General features: G+C 42.8%; 1 protein-coding gene across 2 annotated transcripts in view; it reads left to right on the forward strand.

Annotated features, from left to right (window-relative positions):
- The window catches only part of LOC116977450 (adhesion G-protein coupled receptor D2-like), a 316,744-nt gene that overhangs the window by 169,332 nt on the left and 132,575 nt on the right, over positions 1 to 14,837 (forward strand). For both annotated transcript variants that reach the window (XM_033027889.1, XM_033027890.1), the window contains exon 22: positions 11,065 to 11,118. In XM_033027889.1, coding sequence (XP_032883780.1) covers positions 11,065 to 11,118 — 54 coding nt within the window. The remainder of the gene's footprint in view (positions 1 to 11,064; positions 11,119 to 14,837) is intronic.

A 14,837-nucleotide genomic window follows, 5' to 3' on the forward strand; every position in this document is an offset into this window, starting at 1 on the left:
GCTGCTCCATTCTCACAGCATATGACAGTCCCGCCATCCCAGGTTTAACCTTGTAAACCTACGCTGTACTCCCTCAATAGCAAGAATTTTTGTGCATTGTCTGTGTGAATATCATGCTAAATTTCAGTTTCAGTTTAGTTTATTGTTACATGTACAGTGAAAAGCTTTTGTTGCGTGTTAATCAGTCAGCAGGAAGACTATTAATGATTTCAATCAATCCATTTGCAGTGTATAAAGGAGTTTAAGAAGATCATAATTAAAGTAAGAAATGTTGCTATAGAAATAGAGCTTTAAGAGTGTGGAGCGATTGTAATACGAGTTTGTAGATCTGCTTCTGTGGCGAGCAGGGGTTGGGCGCCATCTTGGAAGCTATAAACGCAGGCAGTTGGGCAGGACCAATTCTCACCTGAACTTCTTGTGCGACAACAAACAAACGATTGTGGCTTCAGGTTCATCGATTGTCGTGAAGCTTGCTTGAATGTCCAGCCACTTGTGTCAGAAAGTTTCATCCTGCAGAACAGAATCCAAAGTGGATTTGTATTCCGAGTTGTATTCTCCTGCAATGTTCCTCTAGCAATGGGGGGAATCTGTGGAACTGTGCAATACATTTGAATCATTCTGGTTTAAATCTTGCTCAGTTCGCCTTGGCCAACCTGATCTCACAGTTGCCAAACCCTTTAACTCCCCCTCCCATTCCCACACTGACCTTTCTGTCCTGGGCCTCCTCTGTTGTCAGAGGGAGGTCGAAGGCAAACACCACCTCATATTTCGCTTGGGCTGCTTACAATGCACCGGAATAACTATTGATTTCTCTAACTTCAAGTATCCCCCGACATTCCCTCTCTCTCCATCCTTCCCCCACCCTAGTTGTTGCACTAGATCATCTTGGTGAGTTTTATTGGCTGTATAACTTGTTACCACTCGCTATCAGGGGCAGCACGGTGGTGCAGCGGTAGAGCTGCTGTCTTACAGCGCCAGAGACCAGGGTTCGATCCTGGCTACGGGTGCTGTCTGTACGAAGTTTGTACATTCTCTCTGTGACCACGTGGGTTTTCACCGGGTGCTCAGGTTTCCTCCCACACTCCAAAAGTGTGCAGATTTGTAGGTTAATTGGCTTCTGTAAAATTGTAAGATTGTAAAAGATGGTCCCTGGTGTGTAGGATAGTGCTAGTATAATGGGGATCGCTGGTCGGCGCGGACTTGGTGGACTGCAAGTCTGTTTCCACGCTGTATCTCTACACTAAACTAAGTTAAACATAGCCCACAGCCAACATGTAGCAATGTTACAAAATTTTGAGATTTTAAAAATCAAGTCTTTAATTTATCCCATCAGATAAAGCATAAAAAGAAGTTTAATTTGACTCCTAATTCACTTTCATACCTTCAGTATTAAAAAGTGATGGCCATTTTCATACTCGGAAATTGGCATCTTGTTCCCTATTGCTTTTTCATTGACTTAACACAAAAGCTGTGATCGAGAACATTTAAAAGCCGATAACTTTCTTAAAATTTAAGAGAACTGAAATAAATTTTCAGTTATTATAGATTGAAGCATTCTGAAACAAATATGAAACCATCTTACTTAGATGACTTGAAATTAAAGCATATAATTAGTTAGTTACCTAATTGTAGCTAATTAGAAAATTCAATTACTAGATCTAAACATCTATCCATTTCTTAAGAATAGATTAACATTTTTAAATAGCCTAAGTGTCCAAATAACATTCACACAAGAATTCAGAATATAACATAATTTTTAAATCTCATTGTCATGGGTTTATAGGCCAAATGGAAGGAATTTCATGTTTAATACCTGTATATTAATGGCCATTTAAATCAACTTGCCTGTGGGATTTTCTGAAACGGGACCATTTAGAATGTTCAGATGCGGTGAATTTATACCCCCATATCTGCAGCAAATACACTGCCGTTTTTTTTGGGGGAAAAATCTCCGTTTCGCAACTTAAAATATGAATTAAATACATCTTAAGAAACACTTTTATACATAAGAATAAACTACTTTCATTTACCTGGTCCTCCATAAAATCCATCCCAGTTGTCGGCATTGACGGCTTCAGAAGCTGCTTTTAAAATCATTCCAGCGATTAACATGTCGGGTGAATTTTTTTTTAAAACACACAGAACGGCCATAGGAACGATTCTTTAGCAACATCTTGCACTCCAACAAAATATAATTCAGGACCAGGTCGGGAAAAAACCCCATTTTAACCCCACCCCCCCATCAAATGCGCCAAAATCGCGCACACGGCCTGTGGCAGAATTACAGCGCCACTAAAGGTAAGTTTTGTAACATACCTACATCATGGACGCTTCCTTCATTATCGTTACTTTTTTGCATATCTTTCGTTCATTTTTTTAAATATCTCTCTATATCACCGTCTATATCTCTCGTTTCCCTTTGCCCTGACTCTCAGTCTGAAGAAGGGTCTCGACCCGAAACATCACCCATTCCTCAATGCAGAGTTACTCCAGCATTTTGTGTCTATCTCCGGTTGAAAAGGAGTTGGTCATTTCTGCTTCCCTTGACTCTGGGAGACAAACCAACAAAAATTAACTTGCTTCACTACCCTTTGAGTAAGTTTCTACATCGACAGTTCCTGGAGAGTGAAATGGCCAAGTTTGGAAACCCTGGGTGCAAAATAAAAGTTGTTCTTATTTTAAGAATGAACTGCATTTTACATTAAGCTGAGTGAGATGGAATCATGAGGAACAAAGTGATTCCGCAAACCTGGACATGTACATAATTGTTCACAAGTTCACAAGTTATAGGAGTAGAATTAGGCCATTCGGCCCATCGAGTTCACTCCGCCATTCAATCATGGCTGATCTCTGCCTCCTAATCCCATTTTCCTGTCTTCTTCCCATAACCCTTGACACCCGTTCTACTCAAGAATTTGTCTATCTCTGCCTTAAAAATATCCACTGACTTGGCCTCCACAGCCCTCTGTGGCAATGAGTTCCACAGATTCACCACCCTCTGGCTAAAGCAGTTCCTCCTCACCTCCTTTCTAAAAGAGTGATTTCAGTATAGGAGTAGAGAGGTTCTTCTGCAGTTGTATAGGGCTCTGGTGAGACCACATCTGGAGTATTGTGTAGTTTTGGTCTCCTAATTTGAGGAAGGTCATCCTTGTGATTGAGGCAGTGCAGCGTAGGTTCGCGAGATTGATCCCTGGGATGGCGGGACTGTCATATGAGGAAAGATTGAAATGACTAGGCTTGTATTCACTGGAGTTTAGAAGGATGAGGGGGAATCTTATACAAGCATATAAAATTATAAAAGGACTGGACAAGCTAGATGCAGGTAAAATGTTCCCCATGTTGAGCAAGTCCAGAACCAGGGGCCACAGTCTTAGAATAAAGGGGAGGCCATTTAATACTGAGGTGAGAAAAAACGTTTTCACCCAGAGAGCTGTGAATTTGTGGAATTCCCTGCTACAGAGGGCAGTGGAGGCCAAATCACTGGATGGATTTAAGAGAGAGTTAGATAGAGCTCTAGGGGCTAGTGGAAACAACGGATATGGGGAGAAGTCAGGCACAGGTTATTGATAGGGGACGATCAGCAATGATCACAATGAATGGTGGTGCTGGCTCGAAGGGCCGAATGGCTTCCTCCTGCACCTATTTTCTATGTTTCTATGAGCACCCTTTAATTCTGAGGCTATGACTTCTGGTCCCAGACTCTCTCACCAGTGGAAACATCCTTTCCACATCCACTCTATCTGGATCAGGATCTGGGTGTAGTATGATGAAAAGCTCTAGGCAGAGCATCACTCAGCACTGGACAATTTTATACTGGACAATGTTTACATTTACCAAGCCAATCAACCTACTAACCTGTACATCTTTGGAGTGTGGGAGGAAACCGAAGATCTCGGAGAAAACCCACGCAGATCACGGGGAGAAGGTACAAACTCCATACAGACAGCACCCATCGTCGGGATCGAACCGGGGTCTCTGGCGCTGCATTTTACTGTAAGGCAGCAACTCTACCGCTGCGCCACCGTGACTGCCCAATCTATCCCTTTCATTATTCTGTAAGTTTCAATGAGGTCCCCCCTCAACCTTCTAAACTCCAGCGAGTAGAGGCCCAGTGCCGTCAAACGCTCATCATATGCGAATCCATAATTCCTGGAATCATTCCGGTAAACCTCCTCTGGACCCTGTCCTTCTTCTGATTTGGGGTCCAAATTTGCTCACAGTACTCCAAATGGGCCCGACAAACACCTTTATAGAGCCTCAGCATCACATCTCTGTTTCTGTATTTATATTTTGTGTTTGTGTGGATATGCTGTATCATCGCACTGGCACGTGCGGTCTGTTGTTCCCATTCATTAATTGCTTCCAACTATTTGGCTGCTCGCAACAACTTCCAGCTCTGTGTCAATACTTGAGTACATAAGCTGTACAAATTGAGTGCTGCTGAGAGCTGCTGGTGACACATGATCACTTAAAGCCCAAAGCAGCCGTCTCCTCCGCTTCTCTGCCACTGCCTCACTCACAATTCTTTCCCTTGACACAGTCGGCTGTTTTTATTTATGATTTCTAATCCTGCTGTTTTCAGAACCACTCCACATCTGTTCAACGCCGTTCTTAGTTAGTTTTCACCATGAACATTAGGAATGAATGATTGCCGATTGGATCAGTGAATAAAACTTGCCGCTTTCCCCTCCCCTTCCTTATCTACACGGTGGGAAATTTCATCATCTGCAAGTCCAAAAGGAAGAGTATTTATCAACTGGGATACAAATTGTTCAGTTATCAAAATTGATGCCAGATTATTTTGATTAAACAGGCTGACACTTTAAATGAGCCACTTTACATTAATGTGAAAAATAGCTCTGTATTTTCCATGAGGAAAGAAAGCTTTTGGGGCTATAAATTAGGTATTCAGATCATTTTATGTGCACATTTACGTTTCTGCAAGTGACCCTATCAGTAATATTGTAGATGGAACAATCCTCAGCCATTATATAATCAAACATTATGGAATGTCTTGCATTGCTTCAGTCATGTTTCATATGCATTCCTCTAAATTGTTTCCGTCACAACACCACATGGGAGGATTCCTGCTGTATTTTGCTGATGCTTTCTCATTTGATGCGGTTCACATTCAACATCATCTTTCTTCTGCACAGGAAGGAACTGCAGATGCTGGTTTAAACTGAAGATAGACACAAAATGTTGGAGCCTGAAGAAGGGCCTCGACCCGAAACGTCACCCATTCCTTCTCTCCAGAGGTGCTGCCTGAGTTACTCCAGCATTTTGTGTCTATCATCTTTCTTCTCGTAGCTTTGAGCTAAACACTGTGACTGGAAATACTAAATCAAAGTTTAACTTTTCAGTCTTAGAATATAGAAGAATTTCTGAAGTATTTTAATTAAATATTGTTCCCGATATCTTCATTTGAAGAACTGCAATTTAACAAATCATATTGCCATTATTTGCAAATCTCAGTGATGAGACATTTTCATGGTTCCCAACCTGGGGTAAATTTGTGGATTCTGGATTTGTACGTATTTTTTCTCATTGACTGACTGTGTTTGGTTCTGGTATACTGTTCATCATTAGTTGTTCATCATTTTTTAATTTTTTTTAAATATTTTATTTTATTAGAAGTAAGTACAATCATATGGCACCAAAGTGCCTAATATATATTTTCATAATACATTTTATGTACAGCTTCTTTTTTTTTTTTTGATATAATAAAGAAAAAGAGAATAAGAAAAAGAAATTAGATAGTAAAGAATAGAAAGACGTGAGATATATAGTGTGTGAAGAAGAAGAAAAAAGAAGAATGAGTGAAGAAAGTTGAAGAAAAGAAAATAGGAAAAAGAGAATAAGACATAAAGAAAAGAAGTAAGGAGATCATTGTTTATAATCTTGACCAACCCTCGTCCAGTCCTGAAACAGTTAGTTTTTACAATTGTGTTGCACCATATGATTCCAAAAAGACGACAAATGGAGACCAACTCGTTATGAATTGGTCTGATTTAGCCATTAGGAGGAATCGCATATCCTCAAGAAGTGCGGTGTCCAACATGCTTGCGATCCACATTTTAAGCGTTGGTATTGATGTATTTTTCCAAAATTTAAGTATTAATTTTTTTGCTATTATTAAACCATAATTAAAAAATAAATTTTGAGATGAGTTCAATTTATTCCAATCTTCCATTACTCCAAATATAATCATTTCAGTTTTAGGTTCCATTCTTATCTTAAATAATTTTTTTAATATTTCAAAAATATCACTCCAAAATCTATAAAGTTTTATGCAGGATTAGATTAGATTAGATTCCTTTATTGTCATTCAGACCTTTCGGTCTGAACGAAATTTCGTTGCCTGCAGTCATAAACAATAATAATAAATAACAAAACATACAATAAACACAAATTAACATCCACCACAGTGAGTTCACCAAGCACCTCCTCACTGTGATGGAGGTAAAAGTCTTAGTCTCTGTCTCTTCCCTCCTTGTTCTCCTTCTGCGCTGAGGCGATCCAGGCCGAAGATGCCGCCCTCCAGTCCAGGAAACAAAAGAGTGTGTTATAGTTGCGTTTTGGGATAAGCATTTATCACAAATGGGGGATATATTTGGATAGAATTTGTTCAATCTTGTTTTTGAATAATATAATCTATGTAAAATTTAAATTGAATTAGATTATGTCTTACATTAAATCGAACATTTGTGAATATATAGCAAGTACTTTTCCCATGTAACCTTCGTAATTTTTATCATTAATTCCCATTCCCACTCTTCTCTAAGTTACCTCTGTCGATGGTAGGTCTATATTTAAAATACTATTATATAAATATGATATTAATTTTTGTGAGTCAGCTTTAATATTCATTGCTTCTTCCAATAAGTCAGGAGTTATTTTTTGATATCCTTGTATGTATTTTTTCAAGAAATCGCAAATCTGAAGATATTTAAAATATTGGTTGTTTTTCAATTTAAATTTTAATTGTAATTGTTGGAACGATAGTAGGTTTCCCATTTCATACATATCTCCGATCCTTTTAATTCCGAGACTTTCCCATTGGTTATATGTTTTATCAATAAGAGATGGTTTAAATAAAGTTGTTCATAAATAAGTGAAATAACATTGTTATGTGCTATTAAAGTCGCCAGGGGTAAACGGGATGAAAAAGGTTGGAACCCCTGTTCTAGAGAGTGTCTTTTGTGAAAAAGCTGCAAAGTGCTGGAGTAACTCAGCGGGTCAGGCAGCATCTCTGGAGAACATGGATAGGTGACGTTTCACAGAGTGCTGGAGTAACTCAGCGGGTCAGGCAGTATCTCTGGAGAACATGGATAGGTGACGTTTCACAGAGTGCTGGAGTAACTCAGCTTGTCAGGCAGCATCTCTGGAGAATATGGATAGGTGACGTTTCACAGAGTGCTGGAGTAACTCAGCAGGTCAGGCAGCATCTGTGGAGAACATGGATAGGTGACGTTTCACAGAGTGCTGGAGTAACTCAGCTTGTCAGGCAGCATCTCTGGAGAACATGGATAGGTGACGTTTCACAGAGTGCTGGAGTAACTCAGCGGGTCAGGCAGCATCTGTGGAGAACATGGATAGGTGACGTTTCACAGAATGCTGGAGTAACTCAGCAGGTCAGGCAGCATCTCTGGAGAACATGGATAGTCTTTTGTGAAGATAGACACAAAATGATGGAGTAACTCAGCAGGACCGGCAGCATCTCTGGAGAGAAGGATTGGGTGATGTTTTGGGTCGAGGCCCTTCCTCAGTCTTTTGTGAATAGCATTCAGCATTTTTCTGCGAGTTGTTACCGAGCTGTAGCAAGCTCTCCCCTGAGTCAGAAGATTGAATTTGAGTCCCAACACATCGACTAGTGCAGGTTCTTGTAAGTGTTGTACTGAAGTCCTGGCTGCCATCACTGGTGTCTTTGGTACCAATTTAAAGCTGAGCAGGTGTTACCAGGGGTAACAGCCCTGGATGTATTCCGCTCCCATTATTAAACTTGGTAATGTGGTTTTCAGCATCATTCTGTTTGAGCAAACATGTTGCACACAATATACCCTGGTATTTCCCACATTTTGACAATGATCAAATTTCACAAAGTACTTTGCTGGACTATCCAATCCTTGCAACTCCTAAATGCTATGTGAAAGATGTTACACAGATGAAGGTCTTGCTTTCTGAGTCTGCAGTGCTTTAAAGCTCAGTGTTTCGTATGGAATTAATGACCTCTTACAGCTGAATTTATCAGGAATTTAATTTTTGCTGGAATCATTCCTACATAATGGTGAACATGTGAAAACATCAAATAAAAGCCGCCTGCTGTAATCCAATGGTCAGTTTCACTGCCCATTAGAGTAGTAAATATATTTGTCTGTCAGAAAATCCATACGCGTAAAATACTTTCCCACTGCCTTGGTATGTTTGTGCAGAGATCTCATGAAATCTTCATCATCTTGGTCATAATTGTAATGGGGAAATTATTTGTGCACTATTCCCAGTTTGTCAAACGGCATTGAAATGGCAATTTTAAAGTGATTGTGCTTTGGATAGACGTGTTCATTTTCAAGAAACAAAACTTACTGATATAGAATATATAGTCATAGAGTCTCAAAGCGTGGATACAGGCCCTTCGGTCCAACTTGCCCACACAGACCAACATGTCCCAGCTACACAAGTCCCACCTGCCTGCATTTGGCCCATATCCCTCCAAACCTGTCCTATCCATGTACCTGTCTAAATGTTCCTTAAACGTTGCCTCAACTACCTCCTCTGGCAGCTTGTTCCATACATCTACCACCCTTTGTGTGAAAATGTTACCCCTCAGATTCCTATTATATCATTCCCCCCTCACCTTAAACATATGTCCTCATAATAAAGATTTATTTTGATCAGTCTGAGGAAGGGTCTCTACCGGAAACATCGCACATTCCTTCTCTCCAGAGATGCTGCCTCACCCGCTGAGTTACTCCAGCATTTTGTGTCTATCTTTGATTTAAACCAGCATCTGCAGTTCTTTCTTACATATATTTATGTTATATTGTTCATACCATTCTCTTTGATTCCATGGCACAGGTTAAAGATGAAAGGGATTGTTGTTGATTATGCAGTAGAATAATGTGTGCAGAATTCCACCTTTCCACATTATTGTTGCGCAGAAGCTGAATGCTACTCGGAGTCATTGCCCATTTAGCCTTTGTACACCACAGGTTGGATCAGTTGGACAGGCAGATGTTGCATGCAAGTGAAGCCTCTGCAATGTTGCCAGCAGTATTGGGCTTGTGCCCGCAGGTGATGCACCATGCTGGTTTGCCCCAGTACATGGTATTATCATCTGGATAAGTCCCACCGACAATGCAGTGTAAAACACTGACAGTGGGGAGACTGTGTAAGTGTGACCGACAACGCCGTGGTGACCTGTGTAAGTGTATGAAGGAACTGCAGATGCTTGTTTAAACAAAGATAGACACAAAAATCTGGAGTAAAGGGCCTGTCCCATTTGGACAAGTTAATCCACGAGTTTAGAAGACCCTAGACGAGTTGAAAAAAATGTCAAGGTCGTATTGACTCGACGAAGGATACGACCTCCTACGACTATGTCTACGACCTCCTACGACCCCCCTCGACCTCATTCTTCCACACCTAAGACCGACCACGACTAGCTGCGAGTGGAAAATGATCACATGATAAAATGATGTCATGTTTGCATTTTTTTTTCTCGGACCAGTTACCGAACTATGACTACCGACGACTACCATCACTACCTACCTACGACCTGCCTATGAGTAAAAAGTTTCGATTTTTTCCATGCCGACCTTTATTTTACTCGTGGACATTTTTTATCAGGCTGGAAAAAACGTTGCGACCTACTTGAGGCCACGAGTACGCGGAGACCACTCACGAGCATGAGCAAGAGTTACGAAGATCTCCTACGACCTCGTGGCGACCATGCTGCGTGAATGAGTCAAGGGCAAACTCGGCAGAGGTCGCCAATTAGGTCATGAAAGTGGGACAGGGGCTTAACTCAGCGGGCCAGACAGCATCTCTGGAGAAAAGGAACAGGTGACTTTTTGATACATTTCTGTCTGAAGAAGGGTCTTGACCCGAAACATCAACTATTTCCTTTTCTGTATGACCCTGTATGCTGTCTGACCCGCTGAGTTACTCCAGCTTTTTGTGTCTATCTTCGAGACTTGTGTAAGTGTGGCTGACAATGCGATGTAAAACTGTCACATGGAAATCATATTTTTTAAACACTAAGCCCTTCTTTCTACTGGAGCCCGAGCTCTCAGATTGGTCTAGTCAGTGTTCATATGTATATATCCAAATGCATATCAACATTGACATGTCAGAAAGATTTATCAATTTTAGAAAATAGCAGAATGCTATAATTTGTTATGCATGTGTGAAAAATCCTCTGAGCATCCTCAAGGTTTAGTTTAGTTTAGAGATAAAGCACGGAAACAGGCCCTTCGGCCCACCGAGTCCGCACCGACCAGCGATCCCCGCACATTAACACTACCCCACACACACAAGGGACAATTTATATTTACACCAAGCCAATTAACCTACAAACTTGTACGTCTTTGGAATGTGGGAGGAAATCGAAGACCTCGGAGAAAACCCGTGCGGTCACGGGGAGAACGTACAAACTGTGTACAGACGGCACCCATAGTGGGGATCGAACCGGGTCTCTGGTGCTGCAAACGGTGTAAGGCAGCAACTTTACCACAATGCCACCGTGCCGTTTTCAGATGTTAATTTATCATTCTTGCTGTCTTTGCTGAGTCATCTTCAGCGTTGATACATGTCTTATCATGTATCAATACACTGTAGAAGGATTGATTGTAATCATGTATTGTTTTTCTGTTGACTGGTTAGCACGCAAAAAAGATTTTTCACTGAACCTCAGTACACATAAACTAAACTGAACTGAACTGATGGGAAGTAAATGCTCTGTTAAAGTACGTGTGTCTGACCCATGACCATATGGCCATAATTGCCAAAGCATTATTTGTTCTTGAGATATGGAATCTAAATAAGATACTGCTTCTCATTTCACAGGTAAGAAGTACAATCAAAAGACTACAAGAGCGAAGAAAAGCTTTGAACTTTTCGGTAAGCAAATAAGTAGTAAATATTATCATTTAATACACATTGCAATCAATTGCATATTTGAGCACATTTGTATTATACTTTGTTCATCAAATGACAGGCACTGGAGCAGATTTAGTTCAGTTTTATATTAGTTAAGAGATACAGGGTATAAACTGGCCCATCGGCCCACCGAGTCCGTGCCGACCAGAAAACCCCACATATTAACACTACCTGACACACAATAAGGACAATTTACCAAGCCAATTAACCTACAAACCTGTATGTCTTTGGAGTGTGGGAGGAAACTGAAGATCTCGGAGAAAACCCACGCAGGCCACGGGGAGAACGTACAAGCTCACGTAGTCGGGATCGAACCCGGGTCTCTGGCGCTGTGAGGGAGCAACTCTACCGCTGTTTCTATGTTCTATGTTCTAAAAGTCCAGACCAGGGAGGGAATGTCTCAAATGCAAGAAGATGCCTTGGTTTTCATGCCGGTGGAGACTAGTAGCTTGCAGGAACACTAGTAAAGGGACTAGGCCAGTTTGCATGTCACAGTTTGCATGACATATTCGAAGAAATGTTTAATGAAATCAAAATTATGGCATTGGATCAATCCAGAGAGAAAATGGAATAAGTGAATCAAATCAAGTGAATTAAGTAAATCAAGAGATCAAATACGTCGATGAGATCTTGAATCTTCAGATGAAAGTAGAAGGAAGGGACAGTTCCAGGTTGGTAATGGTGATGTATCCTTAGTAACAGTCAACCATGGAATTGGTGATGGCATGGAATGGAATAGAATACTTTATTGTCATATGTGAAATGGCAGAGTGAAATTCTTTGCTTGCAAACCCAAGGTGTACAAATAGCGGTCACCTACGGCACTGACAAAGTTACAAAGTACGCCGGCTCCTCCTTTGTTCCCCCCACGCCAGGTCCCCCACGCCAGGCCCCATTGTCGATTGAAGGCAATTGTAGATTTTCTGCCAGAGGTGGGCAAAACATCAATCTAACCTAATTTCTTAATTATTCTTGATTAGTGTGGGTGACAGGGGTTATGGGGAGAAGGCAGGAGAATGGGGTGAGGAAGAAGAGATAGATCAGTCATGATTGAATGGTGGAGTAGACTTGATGGGCCCAAAGGCCTAATTTTACTTCGGAGTCACGTGAGTGACTACGTGAAGAACCCCGCCAGGACGCATGCGTGCCCGAGAGCACGGGAGCCGGTTGGTGCAGCTGCAGGATGGGTCAACAGCAGCCGGGAGTGGCCTATGCCCGAGAGCATAAGAGCCAGTTGGAACGGCTGCTGGAGGAAATACCCCAAAGTGGCAGGAGATGGAGGCTAGCCACAGTGGGCAGGTAGTAAGCCCCACAGCAGTACCTCGTGTGGGGCTGCACAGTGTTTCTCCCTCATTAGAGGGGAACACCAAGGGTCAATCCTGGGCTGCCTGCAGGAGCTGGAGAAGGAGCGGCTTCAGGAGCAGCCGTGATGGCAAGTGCCCGTGAGCATTCGAGCCGGATGGAGTGGCTGCAGGAACTGGAGCAGGAGCGGCCTCAAGAGTAGCGGCTTCAGGAGCAGCCGCGATGGCCAGTGACCATGTGCATTGGAGCCGGTTGGGTGCCCGAGAGCATCGGAGCCAGCTGGAGCGGCTGTTGGAGCAGGTAAGTGGCAGGCTCCGGGAGATGGAGACTAGTCACAGAGGGGCAGCTAGTAAGTCCTACAGCAGTACCTCTTGTAGGGCTGCACAGTGTTCTCCCTCATCAGAGGGGAGTATAGGGGGTCAATTCTGCGCTGCACTTGAACAGGGGAGCAGAACATACCCCTAGTACACATAGGGTGCAGAAAACCTATTGGAAGACACTTACCATCAGGGAACTGCAAAACACTGAATGTTCCCAGTATCAACCAGTGTAATTGAAAACATGGTAGGGCAGGGAATTGAAACGAAAGAAAGTTCTAAAGTCCTAAACAGCGGGACGGGGGCGACCGCACTATAAACAGAAAGACATGACATTAGATCACCAGGATGCACTGGCCTTATATGCAAACTGGAACCTCCTAACCTCCAATATTAAAATTTGGAGGCATCTTATCTTAACAGGTAAGAACTTCACATAGAGGGAAACTCTGGGGCACATTAAGCAACGTCTAAAAACTACTTCCTGGGAAATGCGCTAACCCTCATCACAGACACTGGCACCTCAACAACCACGGAGGATGCCGAAATAGTAACAAACCTACTAATAGTAACCATGGAGGAAGGTGGGTTTGGCTCCTTACGAGGTTGGTGGGAGATAACAGTTCAATCTGGATGCATAGAATTATTACTACCGACACTTAAATTTCAGAAGTATAGGGGTATACCTTAGAATTATTCATAACATTATCCTCCAGTTCAGCATGTACCGAACTGAATGTTCATGCTTACAGGAAAAGAAACAAAAGCGCATACTGAACTACAGTGCCCAAATATAAAAGGAGTGATGGAGGACATCCAACACGAATCACAGGAATTCGTGTCTTAAAAATCCTTATCATAATATAGAGGTGGTTGCCACTTCATCATAGATGTGACTAATTTGAATACTTTTGTACTTTATATTCATTATTACATGGGAACTTTTGTTGCTGCAAAGGTATTGATCCAAGGGTACTACATGGCAAGCATCGTATTAATATATGCTTGCTATATAGTACTCATTGGAGGTGCCCACAGATGTATTTAACACAACAGATCATCTGCGGGTCACCCTTAACACAGTTCACATGGCAGTGACTTTGCCGTAAGAAGGGAACAGCCTTAATGGAGGCTTGCAGGAAACTAAACCATCCATCAGACTGGTAGTAGAATAATTGGCATTAGTGGATGTGTGCCAGCCACATAAATCGGACCTTTACATAATCAAATTACTGAGCGCAAACATGCGTCACTCAAAAATTTATGGGGGGGGTCATTCTGACAGACCAATGAAGCTACCAACAGAGGCCACTAGGGTACAAAAATGGTGGAAACATAACATTAGGCATTGTTCCAATCCAAACATTAACAGTTACCCGTCTATGGAACCACATACTGATGGGCCTTAGATTGGGATGCTACTAATTCCATCTCCAGCTGTGGGGGAGATGGAATGCACAGGAGGCATCATTACTAACGTTGGCCGTCTGTGTATGGCAGCCTGCCCGCAGTCCGTCTCTTCACCTTTTTTTTATGTTAAGTCCTGTCCAAATGTTAGTGGAGGTCTTTTATGTGGTGGGTGGGGGTGGGGAAGGGGGAAACTTTAATTCTTAGTCCCCTACCTGGTCGGAGAGGCAGCATCCCTCTAAGCTGCTTCTTCGCCCCGTCCTCGCGGCCTACCATCGAGACTGGAGCAGCGTTTCCTGTCGGGACCGGCCGGGACTACAGCTTCGGCGGCGGCGCAGCGCAAGGACACCATCACGGAGCGGAGCCACGGAGCGGGCGATGCCTTGCCGGGTCGCCGTGCGGTAAGCTCCGGAGCGCGGTGGCCGTCGACCCAAACATCGCGGAGCTGTGGCTGCGGGCGTCCGGCCGCGGGCGGTGCTGGATTTGGAGCACCGCGGAGCCAGGGATCGAGTTCGCCGGGGTCGGAGCTCCAACCGGCGCGGGCTGAAGTCTACGAGTGCCCCGGTCTCCGGTCTCCGGGGAGGAGGCAGCCGCTCCAGACTTTCCAAGCCGCTGAGGAATTGTTTCACCCGACGCCAGTGTTCCATCTTCACA

Source organism: Amblyraja radiata, chromosome 10 (genome assembly GCF_010909765.2).
Source record: "Amblyraja radiata isolate CabotCenter1 chromosome 10, sAmbRad1.1.pri, whole genome shotgun sequence".
NCBI lineage: Eukaryota > Metazoa > Chordata > Chondrichthyes > Rajiformes > Rajidae > Amblyraja > Amblyraja radiata.